Source organism: Ogataea philodendri (assembly GCF_020536065.1).
Source record: "Ogataea philodendri strain CBS6075 chromosome Unknown scaffold13, whole genome shotgun sequence".
Lineage (NCBI taxonomy): Eukaryota > Fungi > Ascomycota > Pichiomycetes > Pichiales > Pichiaceae > Ogataea > Ogataea philodendri.
The window spans coordinates 150281-168536 of record NW_025764207.1 but is presented as its reverse complement, the minus strand read 5'-3'; the positions used below and the strand labels follow the sequence as shown (position 1 = coordinate 168536).

At 52.7% G+C, this 18256-nt stretch overlaps 16 protein-coding genes across 16 annotated transcripts; 11 read left to right on the top strand and 5 right to left on the bottom strand.

The window, feature by feature from the left end:
- Nucleotides 1-2: 2 nt before the first annotated feature.
- Nucleotides 3-1125, top strand: OGAPHI_006724 (uncharacterized protein; the record flags this gene model as incomplete). The annotated part of the gene is made up of 2 exons (XM_046208041.1): nt 3-11; nt 120-1125. Coding segments are annotated over 2 exons (1015 nt in total), but the record flags the coding sequence as incomplete, so codon positions are not given.
- On the top strand, nt 1126-1658 carry OGAPHI_006723 (uncharacterized protein; the record flags this gene model as incomplete). The annotated part of the gene is made up of 1 exon (XM_046208040.1): nt 1126-1658. A coding segment is annotated over one exon (533 nt), but the record flags the coding sequence as incomplete, so codon positions are not given.
- A 393-nt stretch (nt 1659-2051) lies between these two features.
- OGAPHI_006722 (uncharacterized protein) lies at nt 2052-3548 on the top strand (the record flags this gene model as incomplete). Its single annotated transcript, XM_046208038.1, has 1 exon — nt 2052-3548. One exon carries the CDS (start codon nt 2052-2054, stop codon nt 3546-3548), a length of 1497 nt encoding a protein of 498 aa, XP_046058439.1.
- A 176-nt stretch (nt 3549-3724) lies between these two features.
- Nucleotides 3725-4756, top strand: OGAPHI_006721 (uncharacterized protein; the record flags this gene model as incomplete). The annotated part of the gene is made up of 1 exon (XM_046208037.1): nt 3725-4756. One exon carries the CDS (start codon nt 3725-3727, stop codon nt 4754-4756), a length of 1032 nt encoding a protein of 343 aa, XP_046058438.1.
- Nucleotides 4217-5496, bottom strand: OGAPHI_006720 (uncharacterized protein; the record flags this gene model as incomplete). Its single annotated transcript, XM_046208036.1, has 2 exons — nt 4217-4706; nt 5162-5496. The coding sequence occupies 2 exons, from the start codon at nt 5494-5496 to the stop codon at nt 4217-4219; spliced, it is 825 nt and encodes a 274-aa protein (XP_046058437.1).
- OGAPHI_006719 (uncharacterized protein) lies at nt 4853-5854 on the top strand (the record flags this gene model as incomplete). Its single annotated transcript, XM_046208035.1, has 1 exon — nt 4853-5854. One exon carries the CDS (start codon nt 4853-4855, stop codon nt 5852-5854), a length of 1002 nt encoding a protein of 333 aa, XP_046058436.1.
- Nucleotides 5855-5930: 76 nt separating this feature from the next.
- OGAPHI_006715 (uncharacterized protein) lies at nt 5931-12425 on the bottom strand (the record flags this gene model as incomplete). Its single annotated transcript, XM_046208031.1, has 4 exons — nt 5931-7512; nt 7631-10017; nt 10431-11807; nt 12153-12425. The coding sequence occupies 4 exons, from the start codon at nt 12423-12425 to the stop codon at nt 5931-5933; spliced, it is 5619 nt and encodes a 1872-aa protein (XP_046058432.1).
- Nucleotides 6292-6918, top strand: OGAPHI_006718 (uncharacterized protein; the record flags this gene model as incomplete). Its single annotated transcript, XM_046208034.1, has 1 exon — nt 6292-6918. One exon carries the CDS (start codon nt 6292-6294, stop codon nt 6916-6918), a length of 627 nt encoding a protein of 208 aa, XP_046058435.1.
- Nucleotides 6940-7296, top strand: OGAPHI_006717 (uncharacterized protein; the record flags this gene model as incomplete). Its single annotated transcript, XM_046208033.1, has 1 exon — nt 6940-7296. One exon carries the CDS (start codon nt 6940-6942, stop codon nt 7294-7296), a length of 357 nt encoding a protein of 118 aa, XP_046058434.1.
- Nucleotides 8971-9921, top strand: OGAPHI_006716 (uncharacterized protein; the record flags this gene model as incomplete). The annotated part of the gene is made up of 1 exon (XM_046208032.1): nt 8971-9921. The coding sequence occupies one exon, from the start codon at nt 8971-8973 to the stop codon at nt 9919-9921; it is 951 nt and encodes a 316-aa protein (XP_046058433.1).
- OGAPHI_006714 (uncharacterized protein) lies at nt 11880-12497 on the top strand (the record flags this gene model as incomplete). Its single annotated transcript, XM_046208030.1, has 1 exon — nt 11880-12497. One exon carries the CDS (start codon nt 11880-11882, stop codon nt 12495-12497), a length of 618 nt encoding a protein of 205 aa, XP_046058431.1.
- Nucleotides 12498-12542: 45 nt separating this feature from the next.
- OGAPHI_006713 (uncharacterized protein) lies at nt 12543-14930 on the bottom strand (the record flags this gene model as incomplete). Its single annotated transcript, XM_046208029.1, has 2 exons — nt 12543-14763; nt 14854-14930. The coding sequence occupies 2 exons, from the start codon at nt 14928-14930 to the stop codon at nt 12543-12545; spliced, it is 2298 nt and encodes a 765-aa protein (XP_046058430.1).
- OGAPHI_006711 (uncharacterized protein) lies at nt 13162-15529 on the top strand (the record flags this gene model as incomplete). The annotated part of the gene is made up of 2 exons (XM_046208026.1): nt 13162-14945; nt 15274-15529. 2 exons carry the CDS (start codon nt 13162-13164, stop codon nt 15527-15529), a joined length of 2040 nt encoding a protein of 679 aa, XP_046058428.1.
- OGAPHI_006712 (uncharacterized protein) lies at nt 15052-15513 on the bottom strand (the record flags this gene model as incomplete). The annotated part of the gene is made up of 1 exon (XM_046208027.1): nt 15052-15513. The coding sequence occupies one exon, from the start codon at nt 15511-15513 to the stop codon at nt 15052-15054; it is 462 nt and encodes a 153-aa protein (XP_046058429.1).
- Nucleotides 15530-15560: 31 nt separating the features above from the next.
- On the bottom strand, nt 15561-18059 carry OGAPHI_006709 (uncharacterized protein; the record flags this gene model as incomplete). The annotated part of the gene is made up of 1 exon (XM_046208024.1): nt 15561-18059. The coding sequence occupies one exon, from the start codon at nt 18057-18059 to the stop codon at nt 15561-15563; it is 2499 nt and encodes an 832-aa protein (XP_046058426.1).
- Nucleotides 16243-17804, top strand: OGAPHI_006710 (uncharacterized protein; the record flags this gene model as incomplete). The annotated part of the gene is made up of 2 exons (XM_046208025.1): nt 16243-16260; nt 16386-17804. 2 exons carry the CDS (start codon nt 16243-16245, stop codon nt 17802-17804), a joined length of 1437 nt encoding a protein of 478 aa, XP_046058427.1.
- Nucleotides 18060-18256: the final 197 nt, after the last annotated feature.

Here is an 18256-nt window from a genome sequence, read left to right as displayed (position 1 = left end):
ATATGACTAAGGTTTGTGAACGTTGCTATTCTCGGAAGGTGAGGTGCGAGAGAGAACACGACGGCCCTTGCACAAAGTGCGTCGATGCCGGAGTGGAGTGTATTACACATGTTCGCAAGGTGAGGAAGAATAAAGCCAACCAATATCCGGATTATGTTAGAAAAACAGATCCTGGGCTAAGCAAGATCTTGAACGAGGTCCAGGTAGATCCTGCTCCGCATCTGAAGCGATGGAAGAGGGAAAAGAGTTCGATGGCATTTGTGGTGAGAATGAACGGTCTGCCTGCTCTACAGGCCTCGGAAGAAGAGGAGATTCTGGACGGAATCATCGACGACGTGGACTACAACACGTTAATGAATGCAGGTTGTTTCAATCTGCCATCAATGAAGGTGTGCTGGGAACTGATCAAGGTGTATTTTTCCGAAGTATATCCTTCAAGTCCGATCCTCGACAAAGACCGGTTTATGGCCGAGTATAGAGATCTTACCAAGGGTCCTAGTATTTTGCTACTGCAAACTATTCTATTTGCTGGCGCGTTCACGTGCTACCGCCGTGAGACCGAATTGGACCTCCCGTTCGACCAGATCACAGACATATCTTTCACGCTCTACCGAAGAGCACGGTTGCTGCTTAATATGGGATTCGACCTGTATAACGCGATTCCATTGATGCAATCTCTGGTGATCTTCAACTCTGTTCCCAGCGGATTTGGCGACGGAGACACGGCGTACCAGCTCAAGCAGGCCATCACCACGTGCTGCTCGTTCGGAATGCATCTTGACCAGTCGGAAAATAAGCAGCTCACCGACTACGAAAAGTACATGTACCGGCTTATTTGGGCGCAGCTTTTCATCACAGACCACTCGCGGGCGATTGTCGCGTCTTTCGATGTGACGTTGAGGCGTTCGGGCTGCACGGCCAAGATGTTCACGCGAGACGAACTATACACGCTCGACAATGTCCAAAAGGACTATTTTCTCTTTGCATATGAGCTGTCTCTCATTGTGGAAAAACTCGCTAGTTACTTAGACACAGTCACGCAGAAAATGCTGACCGGCGAATCCACGCTGCATCTTAGCGAAGAGGCCCATTCGCTGCTTCAAGGTTTCTACATCTCGCTGCCTCCACAGCTGCGCTATGACAAGGACAGACCCAAGTCGCAAAACTCACTTTCTGCCCTGCTCAGTATGGAGTACTTTGCGGCATTGATCTCGATCAATAGATTCAACAGTGTGCGAGCAATCAAGTCGTCTCCACTGGATATTGAAACGCCCGAGCTTGTCACCTCGTGGGAGGTCACGTATCAGGCTTCGTGGTCCATCTACCAGATATACCAGTCAGAAAGATCGCGTCTTGGCTGCACATGTTTGTTGCTACCATTGGCTCATTGCTCGTATGCAGCAGCAGTCACCATGACTTACCATTTCCGCAACACCAACCCAGAGGTGGTGGAGCGATCGCACGAGGTGGTGAACGGGGTTCGCGGCGTGCTACTAGACTTAAAGCATCGGTGTCCTGTTGTTCGGCTCATGTACGAGATTTTGACCAAAATCCAAGAAAACGAGTCGTACCAGTTGATGGTTCTGTACAAGATCTTGCAACTGGAGATGGAAGAATCGCCAGATCTGGTTCTGGAAAAACTGAATACGTTCGCTTGAACCATATGCAAGGCCTTGTCATGGCAACAGGGCCTTTTTTTCTGCATGTAGTGTATATAGAATTGTTCGGAAACAAAGTGTTACAGCCGTGCTTATTCATGGCTTGAAAAAAAAAAAAATCCGGTCCCTTATTTCGTATCAGACGGTCTGCCAAAATAGAGGCAGGGCCTGCCGGTATAAATCTGGGCATATTTTTCTCTCCTTGGCCCACCTATGCCTCGAGTGTGTGAGCGATGTCACAATCGCAAGGTTCGATGCGAACGCGTAGGCGCACAGCCCTGTGTCAATTGTTTCAACGCAGGCTTTGAATGTGTGGATCATGTTCGGAAAAAAAGAGAATCTAAAAGAGTCCGCGGCCTTCCTCCATATATCCAGCAGTACAGTGTGCGTTTGATGGGCCAGTTGTCCCGAATTCATCTTGATCCGGAACCTTATTTGATCCAACGATATAACCAGAGATACAAAAACGGTTTCAATGGACAGTTTATGTCTGTTCCTGGTAAGAAGACCATTATCACAGCTAAACAAGATGTAAAGATCCTAATAGATGAGCTCGAGTTCAACATGATGCAGACATGTGGATGTTTTCAATTGCCCTCCGTGGAAATTTGTTGGGAGCTTGTGAGATCATTTTTCGCCGAAATGATGCCGCTGCTACCTGTGGTGTATGAGGACAAATTTATGGAGGACTACAAAGACCTGACCAATCCACCCAGCATTCTTCTGTTGCAGACCGTTCTGTACGGTGGCGCGTTCACGTACCGGCCGGGAATTTCGGGAAATCTGCTCACAAAGCAGGAAGCCATGGAAACAGCCCAGATAATCGGTAAGCGAGCGCGGTTACTGCTGGAATTGGGTTTCGAGCAGTACAACCCGATCCCCATCATGCAGACGCTGTTGGTATTCATGTCCACCGTGAACGGGTATATAGAAAAGAGTGTGACAGACCATCTTCGGCAGGCCGTTGCGTGTTCTCGATTCTACGGCATGCATTTGGATCAATCAGACAACCATGACCTTTCCGAGTACGAAAAGTACATGTACCGTCTGTTATGGATGGTTTTGCAAATCAAAGGTCAATTCCGGGCGCTTGCTGCAGAGTCGCAGCTATTTTTCAGCAGCAAAGACCGAACAATTAAGGTGCTCACCAAAGAAGAGCTGTACACTGTGAAGCCGATGGTACAAGACTTTTTGGTGTGGGCGTTCGAGATCTGCAGCGTTGCCGAGGAGATTGATGGACATCGGGTGCAGATTGCTGCTCTTGTTGAAAGCGGTCAGTCTTACCTCCATGTGTTTGAGAAGTCGGAGTTTATGCTTCGGGACTACTACTCCAGGCTTCCTAGCCACCTGAAATATCTAGCCAGCGACCCCGAGTCGCAGACCGTGTGGTCGGCGTCATTGCATGCAGGATACTGCACTCTGGTGCTTGTGATCAATACTCACAAGAGTTCGCGTGCGATCCAGTACTCGCGACGGCTCACAGACATGCCGAGCCACTTCACCTCGTGGCAGATGACTTTCGACGCTTCGTGGTCGTTTTACCAGCTGATGGAGGCAGAAAGAAAAAGATGCGGCTACACGTACTTTGCCGTGTACAGCTTATTTGGCACGTTTGGATCAGCCATCAACATGACGTACCATTTAAGAAATGTGGACCCTGTTGTGCGGGACCGAGCAAAAGAGGCCCTTGAAGGGTTCCTCCGATTGCTGCGCGCGGTGGAGAAGCTTGTTCCAACGGCCATCATGCTACAGGACACAATCACCAAAGTGCAAGAAAACGAAAACTACTACTTGAATATGCTCACCGACACGCTCGAAATGGAAGAGCAAGATAAAGACATTTGGGACAAGCTGAATCAGTTTGTTCCCGACGCTCAATGGCAACCGTGATTTGTCATCGAGTCACTATAGATAACGTACTAATGGAGATGGAAATTAATTTAGGGGGAAATTATCCGCGAGATTGAGTTATCGCGATTTCCTTTCTGGGTAATCGCGTGGATTTTCTTGCATCTATAAATTGATCCTTAGTGAAATAATTGTCGTCGGATTTTATATATTTCATTATGACTACCAAACCTAAGGTTCTTCTTGTTGGTATGGGTGGTGTTGGAACCATTGTTGCTTATGGTATCCAATACACCGGAAAGGCAGACGTTACTGCTGTTGTTCGTTCCGATTACGATACCCTTACTACTCAAGGGTTCGACCTCGAGTCCGTGGATTACGGAAACGTCAAGGGTTTCCGTCCAACCAATGTTTACAAGAGCGTTGACGATGCGGTTTCCAAACACGGTCCGTTCGACTACGTTGTGTTCTCCATGAAGAACACCCCAGACATCCAGCCTATCGAGCCGCTCATTGAAAAGTGCTACCACGAAGGTATCGGAATTGTCCTAATGCAGAATGGTTACGGTATTCACAAATCTGTGTTGAAAAAATTCCCCACCGCATACGTTATTTCCGGCGTGTCGATGATCTCATCGACACTGTACGGCCGGGTGATCAAGCACGTTGGCCAGGACGCCGTCAAGGTGGGTGTTTGCGACAACGGCAAGCTAGACTATGCCAAGCAGGAGCAGAAATGTAAGGACTTTATTGATCTCTACAGCAACGACAAGAACGACATCGTCTACGACGAGGACGTGAACTACTCGAGATGGAGAAAGCTCGTGTACAACGCCACGGTCAACTCTACCGCCGCGCTCACCAACGTGGACATTGGCAGACTCGAGCTGTTTGGAGGTATCGACTCGATCGTTCGTCCAGCCATGAAAGAGATCCTTGCCATTGCCAAGAGCGACGGCGTGGACCTGCCAGAATCCATCATCGACTTCATGATCCGGTCCGATGACGGTGAATGGTACCCTCCTTCGATGCTCATCGACATCAGAAAGGGTAACTACACCGAGTACCAGGTCATTGTTGGTAACGCTTTGGATGTGGCCAAGCAGAACAACGTTCCTGCTCCAACGCTCACTGTGTTGTACAACCTGTTGCACGTGATCCAGTGGCGCACCATGGAGGCAAAGGGCCGTTTTGTTCTGCCTGAAAAACGTCCCCTACCGGAGGACAATTTCCACATAGAATTCAAGTAATTAAAAAAATAATCTTTGTTGTTTTTTCCTAAACGTGTTATGACCCACCGAATCAGGCTGTCGCAGAATTCGCCGCTCGACACGCTCGACACGCGAATGAGCATCATGTCCACGGATTCGATCAAGACAAACGACCGTCTGTTGGATCGACTCGGATTGCCGGACGACGATTACGAGAGCTTTGAGGAAATTCACGAGTCCAGGAACTACGAGCCAGCCAACCAGTTCAAGTCGCTCAAGCCGTTCTGGTACGACCAGAAACAGCGCGATGTGGACTCATCGTTGGAATCAGACACGCGCGGCTTTGTTTTCAACGGAGAAAGACTCGAAAACAAACCCGTGCTTAAGCCGCCTCAGCACAGACGTGTGGCTTCCAGAGAAGATTATTTTGTCAGTAACAAGTACATGCAGCAACGGTCGCCCGAGTCGGTAGAGTCGACGCCAATTGCCCAGACGTTCCCACAAGAAGTGCATTCGAGCACCAAAGACCCCAACAGACTGGGTCCCCTGTCGCCTCCTCCTTCTGCAGACTCTTTTGTCGATCCCGTGGCAGAGCCGCTTATGTCGCCCACTTTCGTGAGAAAACACACGGCCACCGGGTCTGGCTCGTCGCTGTCGTCCCTAATCAAGTCGCCGCTCAAGGCTTTCCGCGGGAAACCAACTATGTCTTCGCCAGATGTCCAGGAAACCGCTCTGTCGCAGCACTTCCACTCGCTCGATAACGCGCACGAAATGCTCATGTACGGCCTCAGTCTTCGCGGGAAGGATGAAAAGGCCCTTTACCAGAGCTTTCAGTGGATCTGCATGGCTGGAGCAGTCGACCCTAACGAGAAACACCATTTCCACATCGACCCGCGGAAGATCAAGCCGCGCGCGGCCGTGCAACCGCAGGCCACCATCTACTTCGAGATCGGACGCTCCTTCGTCCACGGATGGGGGTGTCCAAAGGATCTGAGCCACGGGGTCGAGTTCCTCGAGCTGGCTGCAACTTTTGGTAGCATAGATGCAGCCAACATGGTGGCCGATCTGGCCAAGAAACAGCACTCCAAGGCCTGGCGCAAGTTCTCCGACGACCTTAAACGTGTGAACACCTACTAGAGACTTAATTGTAATATTAGATCTTGCATACCACAAATATATTTGTCGTGATATTAAAGACGAGTGATTATTAAATTTATCTATATGCGTTTCGTTCCTTGTTGATCTGGATGCTCTGTTCGACGTTGAAACCGTCTTTGAGCAGGTTTTGCACTTCCTCGAGCTGGAGGTTGCCGAGTTCCGGGTAGGTGTAATAAATGAAGATCCACGAACCAGTGGTGATCAGTGCAAACAGGACGAACGCTCCGGCCGGAGACAGCAGCTGCATCAGGGTCAGGAAACACGCCGAAATCACCACAGACCCTGTCCAGTTGGTGGCCGTGGCTAAAGACGTGCCCACGCCACGCACAGACTGCGGGAACAGCTCGGCCTGCTGCCACGGGACGTTGCCAAGACCAATAGCGTAAAACGCAACAAAGAGCACCAGACCCAGCAGAATGGCAAACTCCCAGAGCCCGACGCTGGCCACCTGCACGCTCACGTCGATGTGGAAGAACGATAGCGCACAGAGCAGCTGTGCACAGACCAGCAACGGGATGGATATCAACAGGATGTTGCGTCGGCCGATCCTGTCAACGACGGAGAACGCAACGATCGTGAAGATAAAGTTGGTTCCAGCTATGAAACAGCTAACGGCCGTGCTGTTGTTGTACCCGACCATCTTGAAGATCGTTCCAGAAAAGTACATCAGCGAGTTGATTCCGACCAGCTGCTGTGCTGCCTGGAGACCGCACCCGATGATCAGCGCCCGCTGGTTGGCCGGAGTGCTGAACAGCTCAATGGAGCTGTTCTTAAGACGGTCCAGAACACTCGATCCGGGAATGCACGAGTTGAGCTGGTGGATCTCGGCGATGCTGGCCTCGATCAGTTCGGGCGGACACCCAAGATACACCTTGTGGAGTACCTGCTGGGCCCGCTGGTGGTCCCCTTTGGAAATAAGGTACCGTGGGGTGTCTGGGAGAAACACGAACGCAACGAGCTGGATCACCGACGGAACAAGCGAGATCCCAATGACTGCTCTCCAGCCCCCGTGGCAATTACTAAGGGCAGCCCCGATGCCGTAAGCAACGAGCTGTCCGCCTGTGATGGCCAGACAGTTGATAATCACCATTTTTCCGCGAAACTTGGCTGGCGATAGCTCTCCAATGTACAGCGGTGCAATCAGAGACCCAATACCAACACCAAGACCCATAACCAGTCGTCCGCAAATCATATTGACGACTTTCGAGGCCGTCAGCTGCATTAACGCCCCGGTGACAAACAGAACGTTGCAGAGAACAACAGTGAACTTGCGGCCACAAGTGTCTGCTATAAACCCGGCAAAAATACAGGCTATCAGCGCTCCAAGCGAGGTTCCACTGGTGATCCACTCTTTCTCTTCAACCAACAATTCTCTCCCGTCGAGGTCCGACCCGATGGTCACCAGCACAGAGGAGATGTAGCCCGTGTCGTAGCCAAACATGAACCCGGAAATAGAAGCCAGAATCGTGAGCGTGAGAACAAGCGGCGAGGGCCGGTGGATAAGCGTATCAAGATGAGTACTGGCCGATTGGGTGTCTGAGCCCGGCAATCCGCGGTACTCGCCGCGCGACCGCAGAAACTCGGCGTGCTGGCCCTCTGAGTGGAAATCAAACGGGTCGTTCTGCAACTCTTGTGTGCTCGGTCGGGACTTTATAACAACCATTTGGGTATTTAATTTGTTTATTTTCTATCCAGGCTGTGCTCTCCATTTAAAATGGTGGCAGACAAATAAATATACATCAGTAAAATCAGTACCAGTCGAAGTCGGTATTGACCAGAAGTGGCTGTGGCATGGACGGAGCCACAGACTCCACCTTGACTTCCTCCTTGGACTCTTCGTCGTACACGAACGTCCGGTCTGTGTCTGTCTTTGCTAGTACACAGTCCATGGCCAGATTGTTCGACACCAACAGATCCTTGATGTCGGGCTTGAACGAGCGCAATTGGTCCTCGTCAAAGTCTCCGTAGATCACAAACGAGTCGGATATCCATTTGGCAGAAAGCTCTTCTGGCAATTCGGCCTCCAATCGCTCCGCAGTCACGCCCATGAACGCATCTTTCACCAGAACAGCGTTGTATGCTCCGTTGAGCTTTCTGTGCTCCTCGATCTGCACAGCGTGTTCTCTTTTCATCTTTTCTTTGTCTTTCATCTTGTTCGACACAAAGAATGCCTCCTTGAGTCCGATCTTGGGCAGTCTCGACCCGCTCTCGAGCCGCAAGAACACACTTCTCTTAGGCTCTGGGTCCTGGCTCTCGCTGTACACCTTGTACGCGTCCGCCAATTCGTGGATAAACTGTCTCTGGATCTTCTTCATTGGCCGGAAATGGTACGTTTGTCTGTCGAGCTCTCTATTCACAAGACTTTGCAGCACAGTCTCGATGCTCTCGCACCAGACCTTCTGCTGAGAGTACAGCGAGATCACAAACGGCGAGTACGTCTTTTCCAGAAGAAGGAACCGCGAAATCACGTCTCCCTCAATGGCGCTTTCTGGAGACTCTGCCAGGGCCTCAAGCAGAACCCTGTTCCGCTTTTCGCGCTCGCACTCCTCGTCACACTCCAGCGAGTCTGGGTTTAACGAGCACAGCAGCGTGCGCGAAAGACGCTTGCAGGAGCAATAGACAGTGACCTTTCCCTGGCACGGGATCGACTCGTTGCACTTTGCCGGGGCGTGGCACGTTTGGCGGCACGGATGGCCGCACGAGCGTGTCTTACCGCACGGATTTGTGCACTTGGTCTGGCAGTCTCCCGGAACGTGGCACACCTTGGTACACTTGTGAACTCCACAGGCAAGCAGCTCGCCACAAACCCGGCCACAGGAAACAACCGTTTGGTAGCACATGGAGTTTTGGATCTCAATGGCTTTTGAACACTTGCACTTCTTAGGCATACGTTCTGTGCAACGAGGACAGTCCTTGTCGTCCTCGTGGCAGTTGTGCAGCTCTGGACGATGGCCACACTTCGTTGGTCGCTGACACTGGTTCAGACAGACGGGCAGTTTTGTGCCGCATCTCACGGGAGCAGGAACCACTGTTTGGCCACAATGGCACACCAGATCCACGGATGAGGACTCCAGACACGGTCTGCAGGGCCCGAGATGGCAGGTCATTTGGCACCGATGCAGACCGCACGACAGCAACTTGCCGCACTCTTTGGTGCACAGATGCACTGCCTCGATGGACATCTGGTCGGTGGCAGTTCTGGAGTCAATAACGTTCTTCCGGATGCCCTTGAGTCGCTGGCGTTCTCTCACGGCAGCAACGGGCTCGTACTCGCAGCAGATCTCGAAACATCTGTGGCGACGACAGCTCATCAGGGCCTGGCACTTGTGGTTGCACTCGGGAACGTAGCCCTGCTGTGCCAATTTGCAGGCGATGGTGTATTGGGTGTAGTTGCAGCGGCACTTGGCGTCGACTGTGGCAAAGCACGGCGAACACTCGCCTTCGTGGCATGGCCAGTAGCATGTGTGACCGCACTCGAGCGTCTTACCGCAGATCTCGCCGCATGTGGCGACCGGGTCGAGACACGAGGCTCGGGCGGGGGCCAGCTGCTCGAGACGGTGTTTGCCGCAGGGACAGTGTGTGAGCAGTTTCGGCGACCGCGTGCACTTGTGGCCCGCCAAGGTCTTGACGTGGCAGAGGTCCGTGCACCTGTGGTTGCCGCAGTCGAGAAGATCGTCGCAGATCTCGTCACATTGGAACGACCCGATCCACGAGGAGTCGGGAGTCTGCGACTGTTCTGGGGCACGTTCATGACATTTGAGTTCTGCTGTGTGACGGCCACAGAAACAGCGGGCGGTAATTGGTTTTTCACAGGGCCCGCAAAGTCCCGTGTGACAGTTGCGCTCACACTTATGCAAATTACAAGGCATAATGTCTTCACACGGACGGCCACAAGACCACCCGGTTTTGTAAGGAGTGATGACGCAGGGAAGCTGTTGCTCGGAGGATCCGCAGTTGCACTTGATTACAGGCCCCATGGCTGTGCATTTCTTGATGTGGGGGCCCGGATGGCAGGGAAGAGAGCATCCGTGAACACAATTTGGTAACGGAGAGTTGCACGTTTGGCCACATGAATGCGGCTCGAACTCATTTTCTGGCGGATTGATCACCTTGCCACACCAACATGTGTACTGTTTCGGGAGCTTGAGGTGTGTGTTGTTGCAAGACGGACATCTCCAGGATCGATCTTGGGCCGTTGAAGATCCCCTTTTTGCCCAATCCCGGATACACGAGAGATCGAACGCCCGAAAACAGTGGTGGCAGGCCCAGATCTTGGAAGTCTTGTCCATCTCGCCCGTGCACACCAAACAGGTGTACTCTCCGCGTCGCAGTTCTTCTAAAAGAGACTCTCCAGCGGTTTCAGTCATAAATATAAAGATTTAAATTTTTTTTTTCACCATATGTAGAAATTTAAAAGAAATCACAGATCTTGACAGCTACTTTGACCATATTCGATGCTAATTGCATTCTATATCTATGAGAATCGACAGGAATCAAGAATCCCTGTTTACTTTCGCTCTGGAGACCGGTCTCTGTTGTTACCTTTGGTCTCTACCCAACAGCTATAGTGATACACCTTACCCTTCTTGAGCACGGCATTGCGCCATATCCATTCGCCCAGCTCGTCGTCAAACACACCAACGAGTTTCTCTCTACATATTCCGCAAACGGTCTCGTTGTCGCTGTCTTCAGGAATAGCCACGGTTTGTTTGTTGAGATCGTCTTCTGTAAGAACTTCTTTGGTGGTAACTTTGTTGGCTTCCAAAGTGTCAGAACTGTAGCCGACGATCTCGTCCTCTTTGAACTCGATCCATTTTGGGTCGTTCAGATACCATGCGCGGTTGTAAAGCTGTTTACCGGTATCTTTGAGCTTTTTGTTGGTACGGAAATGCCAGTCCAAGTGTTGTTGCCGGGCAATTAGGCCGTCCGGGGTGTTACTGAATCTCTTGGCGCAGTTTGAGCACTGGTTCGGCTTGGACGAGTAAATGAGAGAGATCTCGTCAGGGGTCGGGGTGTGACTATTGAGCAGTGTTTGGTTCAGATCGATCGAAAGCATAATAAAGCCCGCAGAGTTAGTCACGGGCTGCACGGGCTGCGGTGCTGGAGGAGACGGGGTGGCGGTCTTGGCAGGGTTGAGTCCCAGAAGTTTCTGCAATTCTGGAGTCGAGAAAATGGCTGGAGTTGCCGCTGATTTCGGAGCACTGACGGGAGCAGCAGGAACACTGGGGATCTGTGGCAACGAGGCGGGCAATTGCGGGATGTTTGGCAGCTGGACAGGCGGCTGCTGTTGTTGTAGCCGTCTGTACTCGTCTTCCCGAATGCCAGAAAGCTGTTTTCTCACCACTTCCAGCTGTTGAATGGGGATCTGTGTAGGCTGACTGATTATTGCTCTTAGTTGGTCGAGCAGGTCGTATCTTTGACGTGTTTTTTGATCAGATCCCCTGCTCAAACGGTCACCCACCATCTTTTTCAGATCCTCAATGTCTCTGATCAGGCCGTCTTTCGAGAGCGGCTCCTCGATCTTATTATTAGCCGTTGCCTTGATCAGGAACTTTTCGATCAAATCCAGTTGGTCGTCGTTGAAAAGCGGGAGGCCTGTCACCGGGTTGGCCATTTTCCATGTCTTGAATACCTTGATCATCCGGACCCGAGTTGGGTCGTCGACCAACGAGTACGTCTGCGTAAACGTCTTGTACAGGTTTATGCTGAAAAGCCTTGTATACGGGCTCCCCACCACTTTACAGATAGAATCCAGAAGGTAGAGGGCAAACAGTTTCTGTGTTGGGATGGCCTTGGAAATACGCTTTTCCACGGCTTTTACGATCTCGGTAGCATGCTCGACGTTTTCCTGGGCGAGTTGTGTGTGGCTCTCGATGATTGGGCGCGAATTGAAAGTGAGCGTTTGCAATGAATCGTAGTAATCATTGCCAAACTGGAGGGACGACGACATGCCGGGTAAAATAAAAAAAACAAGTAAAAAAAAGTCAAACCTTTTTTTTTGTCAATGTCAATGTGGGTTAGAGCAGTGAGACAAGGAACAAGACAGTACAGAGGATTCTCCTCTGCGAGAGTTTGGCTGAACGAGGCCAAGAAGGAGGCCTCCGAGACCGCTGCCGAGAATGCCAATCCACTGGAGGCAGAGCTGGCCGCCACCAAGGAGAAGTTGCTGGCAAAGGACAAGGAGTGTGTCGAGTTCAAGGACAGATATTTGCGGTCTGTGGCCGATTTCCGTAACTTACAGGAAACAACCAAAAGAGAGATCCAGAAGGCTAAGGACTTTGCCCTGCAGAAGTTCGCAAAGGACTTGATCGAGAGCGTAGACAACTTTGGCCACGCTCTTAACGCTGTTAAAGAAGATACCTTGAAGACCAACGAGGAAGTTGCTCAATTGTACGATGGTGTTAAGATGACCAGAGACGTTTTCGAAAAGACCTTGGCCAAACACGGATTGACCAAGATCGACCCTGTTGACGAGCCATTTGATCCTAACCGTCACGAGGCCACTTTCCAGGCTCCTGTCGAGGGCAAAGAGCCAGGAACCGTTTTCCATGTGCAACAGCCTGGTTTCGAGCTTAACGGACGTGTTCTTCGTGCTGCCAAGGTTGGTATCGTGAGAGAATAATTGGTCATGTTAAAATGTACATAGTTTTAATGACAATGAGATGTATTAGACAATGTGTCTGTATCCGTTGACTTTCTTCTTAGCAAACTCCACCTTGAGTTTGCGGCCGTTCAGATGTAGCGGACTCCGTTTGATCTTGCGAACAGCGTTCAATGCCACGTTGGCGTCCAGAAACCGCACAAACCCGTACCCCAGACACTGGTCGCTGATCGGAGCCTTGGCAAGCCCGCACCGGATCCCTTGCATTGGCGAGAACAAGTCTAAAACGCTCTTCTCGGTGGCATCGTAGGGCAGATTTCGTATTAATAGCACCTCGTATTTTTTATCTTCCAGATACTTCTGTCGTTGCTCCACCTCGCTCCGCAGGTCCAACCGGATCGGCATATTGTTCACCACCTTGCCTTGGAGCTGGACCTGGGCCGCACGAGCCTGTTCCTCGCTCTCAAACTCTGCGTACCCGTATCCTTTCAGTTTCCCGTGCTCTTTGGCCAGCTCGACTTTGCGCAGTCCGCCCACCACCTTGAAAACGTCGCCGACCTGCTGCTCGGTGACGTTGAAAGGCAGCTTGCTCACCAACAGCGTTCTGTTTAACGAGTACCACCGTCGTAACATACAAAATTTTCTGGTGCTAAGATGTTTTCCAAAACTGGTTTTCGTAATAACCATGTCAGCTCCTCCGCCACCTCCACCACCTCCGGCGCCCCCAATGGGAGGCCCGCCTTCCAGCACTCCGATCAGCGCAATCAAGGTCACGCCGGACAGAGGCGCGCTTCTGGGCGACATTCGCAAGGGAAAGGCCCTGAAAAAGGCCGTCACCAACGACAGGTCCAAACCGCTTGTTGCAGGGTCTTCGTCTGGGGGATCGTCCCAGGCGCCGTCAATGGGCATGGCCAGTGCCCCGGCTATTCCTTCTGCCCCATCGGCGCCAGCCATCCCGTCAGGAGCACCCCAATTAGGAGACATCTTTGCGGGTGGAATTCCAAAGCTCAAACACAGAGGAGACCCGGTCTCGAGACCGCCACCAGCCAACTCGGCGCCTAAATTGCCGTCGTCAAGACCCAAACGCGAGTCCACCGGATCGTCGGCGCCAGCCGTGCCCTCATTATCGGCCCCACCCGTCCCTGGAGCCCCTCCACCGATCCCTGGAAGTTCTGCACCAATACCACCGGTACCTGCCAGTTCTGCACCAAAGGCCCCGTCTCTTCCGAACTCGGCGGCACCTCCTCCCCCACCGCTGCCAACATCGTCTGCTCCAAAGGCTCCGTCGGTGCCAACCTCGGCTGCTCCTCTACCACCTCCTCTACCATCCACGTCAGCACCAGCACCTCCTCCTCTGCCATCGAACTCTGCTCCTGCCCCACCGCCGCTGCCATCGTCCTCGGCACCAAAACCCCCAGCGATCCCTAGCTTTGGTGCTCCAGCTGCTCCCAAGGCCCCAGCCACATCTGCACCACCTCCCCCACCACTGCCTTCTGGTGGTGCCCCGGCCCCTCCACCGCTGCCATCGAGCTCGGCCCCAGCACCTCCTCCCATCCCTTCGGCGCCAGCAGCGCCAGCACCGTCCAAATCATCGACACCAAGCAAACTACCCACACCGGCGGCAGAGCCTGGTGCTTCGGCAGGAGCGCTTCCTTTCCTGGCCCAGATCAATGCCAGAAGAAACGACTCGCACGTGATCGGCGAGGACGACGTGAAGAAACAGGCCACACAGCCAAAGGTGCAGGCACCAAGTGTGCCGAGCGTGCCTGCTCCATCTGCTCCTGCAGCGGCCGCGCCGCCAATCCCATCGACGAAGGCGCCTTCTGCTCCGTCAATGCCCCCATCGGCGCCTCCTATCCCGTCGTTGAAAGCCCCACCGGCCCCAGCATCGAGTGCACCTACTCCACCGCCAGCCCCGGTTTCCAGTGCACCTACCCCACCGCCGGCACCACCAGCCCCGGCTCTCCCAACGGCGGCCCCTCCTACTCCAGCCCCTTCGATCCCAATAAAAGCTCCACCAGCCCCATCGGCCCCATCGATCCCAACCACCAAGGCTCCACCGGCTCCGTCGATCCCAACCACCAAGGCCCCGCCAGCACCAGCGTCGAGCGCACCGACTCTGCCAGCCGCTCCGGCGCCACGGCCCCCTTCGCCGCCATACACCCCGTCTGTGGCCCCGCACGCACCGCCAGCACCGCCCCAGGTGTCTGCGCCAGCCGTGCAACCAAGCACGGCCAGAAAGGCGCCACCACCACCTCCGCCAGCAGAAACCAAGCACAGGTTCGGCCTGTCGCGGTCCAAGGTGCCGGACGACGCCCGGATCAACACACAGCAGGCCGTGGGCTCGGATCTGCGAAAAATCGACGCGTCGATCTACACGATCGGAGCCACCAACACCTCTGCCAAAGTGCAGATCGACGAGTCGCGGTTCCACTTCACAAACGAGGCAGACATCCCAAAACCGCGGCGGTTCGAAAACAAACAGAAACTGTACCCTTCAGGCCGTGGAAGCTCGGTGCCTCTTAATTTATCGTTATATACGTGATTCATCAAATTTATATACAGGTATTTACAGTTAATCACAACGGCCGTCTTTCCAGCCGTCTTTCCATCTTTCTTTCCACAGATTGCAGTCAAACTTCTTCTTGCCGAGCTTGACGTTGACCTCGTTGTGCGCGTCGCACAGCCACTGGCCAAACTCCTCTTGAGTCCGCACCTTGGGCTTGTCTTTCTCCATGTGTGCTCTAAAGTCGGAAGCACACGCCCAGCACGGGTATATGTTTCCAAACACCCGCAGAAACGTGCGCATGTCGTCCTGCTGGCTCTCGGAGGCAACCTCCGGGTACTTGGCGGCCACCGAGTGCAAAAACGTCCAGGTGGACCGGCCAAGCTGCTCAACATCGGGCGGACAGTCCTCGGCCACCGTCTTGGTGGCAGACTTGGTCACCGCCTTGAAGTCCAGCAGAGAGTTGCACGACCGGCACGGCTTGCCGTTCTCGTCAAGAACTATCTTCTTTCCAGACGGCCCAAACGACATGACTAATACAAATTAGATGAAATATTTATTTCGGGGCTAACTAACATTTAAATTCTCCAGATACTTCCATCGCTCACCATGATGATGTTTTCGTTTTCGAGTCGTTCCAGAGCCTTGGTGGCCTCGTCGGCGCCGAACTGATCTTCCTGAGAAAGCTCCGAGTTCACCATTTGTAGAAGACCGTCGCTCTTGAACTCCTCCACAGAGCCGTTTGCGATAAACACCTTGGACACGGTCTTTTTGAACAGCTCGTACCGTGCCGGCGAAAGACCAACCGTGTTCGAGGCCCGCGACACAGACGTCTCGCCCAGATGCTGCGACTCAACGGTCCGTGCCAGATCGTCCACTTGCTCGTCCACTTGCTCGTCGACCTGCTGGTCCTCGTGGATCTGCTGCAACGCACGCTGTCTTCTGGTCAGAATCCGGTTGCCAATCACCTCGTCTCCCTCGGTCTCGGACTCAGACAGACTCTCGTCGGCGCTTTCGTCGAGGACGTCGTGCTCAACACGACGCTTCTTCTTTTGAGGCTCTCTCTTGGTCAGCTTTTCTTTAAACAGAGCAAACCGTAGCAGCTCCTGCGCAACAAGGACGTCCTTCAAATCCACCGTCTGCGACAGCCGCACCTTGGCGTGCGCAGTGGACAATCTGATCAGCGTCTCGAGCGTTCTGGCCGTGATCGGCGTGGTTCTGTTGTTCTTGGTGTTATCGTCATTTCTCAACTCTGCGTAGATGTCCACAATCATGTTGGTAGCGTTCTGGGTCAACACGGGGTGGATTCTCTGCTTGGCGTATTGCACGTACTTCTTCAAGAACGGGATCGTGACGATCTTCGGAGTCTTGCCCTTGGCGGCCTCGGCAGCTCCCGCGTGCAGCAGAGGATTGAACTTCTCGAAAACCTCGCTGTTCTCGGTCTCTGGCTCCAACGGACGGTCGCCAACGGCCAAAGTCACGGCAGGCCGTTCTCTGATCGGCTCGCCCTCCGCGTAGCCAGCAGGAAGGTATCTGTGCATTCTCAGAACGTGCTCACTGATCTTTCTGTCTTTATCGTCGGAAATCTCGTCCGTCACCACGAACAGCAAGTCGAAACGCGAAAGAAGCGAGTCCGGAAGAGCAATGTTCTGCTGTGGGGACTTGAAGGTATCATATTGGCCGTAGATCGGGTTGGCAGCTGCAATCACAGAACATCTTGCGTTCAAAGACGTGTGGATTCCGGCCTTGGAAATGGTGATGGTCTGCTGCTCCATGACTTCGTGGATAGCAACACGGTCGACGTCGCTCATCTTGTCGAACTCGTCGATACAAACGACACCTCGATCCGCAAGAACCATCGCACCGGCCTCCAGCCGTCTTTCTCCCGTCTCCTTGTCGCTGGTAACTGCGGCAGTCAAACCGACACCAGACGAACCACGTCCGGTGGTGGCAATAGCCAGAGCAGCAGTGTTCAGAACAAACCGAAGAATCTGCGACTTGGCAGTGGAAGGATCTCCCACCATCAGCAAGTTGATGTCTCCACGAAGATGTGTTCCGTTGGCCAGGTTTTTCTCTGTTCCTCCAAGAAGCATCAACAGCACTGCTTTTTTGATGTGGTCATGGCCGTAAATAGATGGAGCAAGCGACTGCGACAGAATGTCAAATACATCTTTTTTCTTGGCCAGCTTATTGATGTCTCTGACATCGAAATCTGTGATTTTCTCCACCGCTTGCACCGAAGACGACCGAGCATGCAGCGGATACAAAGAGTTACCCAAGATGACCACTTTGAAAGCCGAGCTGTTGTTCTGGCCTCCTCCCAGCGACCGGAAAACACCGATGATCTGTACTCTATCACCAGGCTTGACCTTGTCGACCAAGTCGTCGTCCAAAATCACGTCCACGGACCGAGGAAGTTGTCCCGCTGGAGCAAACTCCGGCAGTTCCTGGATAGCAACGGTCTGGTGGTCTCTGTACTTGGAATAACCGTACTCTGTGATCAGCTTGTTCCCGTCCGGGTCCTCGGTGGGGTAATTCGCCGAGGTGGTGATCGGATTGAAACTGGTAGTTTGGTCTCTATATTCACGAGCGTGAAATTTTTCGGTCGCGTCACAGTAATGAACAGACTTGATGATCTTTGGACGGATCAAAGACGCCCTTGTGACGATTCCTTCAATGGAAACCATCTTGGAAAGGAAAGACGAGTTGATCGACCGAGGAGACAATTGATGAGACCCAAAGGCTCCACGGAAAGCCAAATAAAAGTCGGAATCCTGAGTGATGTCCATCTGAGAATACTCGTACGTGTTGAAAAGTGCTAGCACTGTTTCTCTCAAAGCTGTCTCAGCAGCAGGAAGATAGTCTGCGGGCTGGTTCAACAACCCGTTCGCGTAATCCAGGTTGAATTCACGTAACTCGTCGATCGAAATGGCCAAACGACGTTGTCCCTTTTGAAGCATCAACTTGATGGCATCTTTGTAATCTGTCTGAGTGGCAACATCGGCATCCAAAAACTCCTGAAATACTCTCACACGCTCGCCAAAGACGGCGTCAGCAGCTTCAACTATACCGTCCATGAGAAGAAAGAAAGGAGGGATAGAAGAAATTGTTACAAATGTCGTGCAGGTTTCCTTTTTCGGGAAATGAGACGCGTAAGGACTCCTGCGCCGATCGACGCGTCGACACACAATGTGTGGTTTCAGGTTTGGAGACGGATTTTGAACATTTTACATGGACGCAATGACACGTCCCTGCTCTGTCAACCTGCAGACAC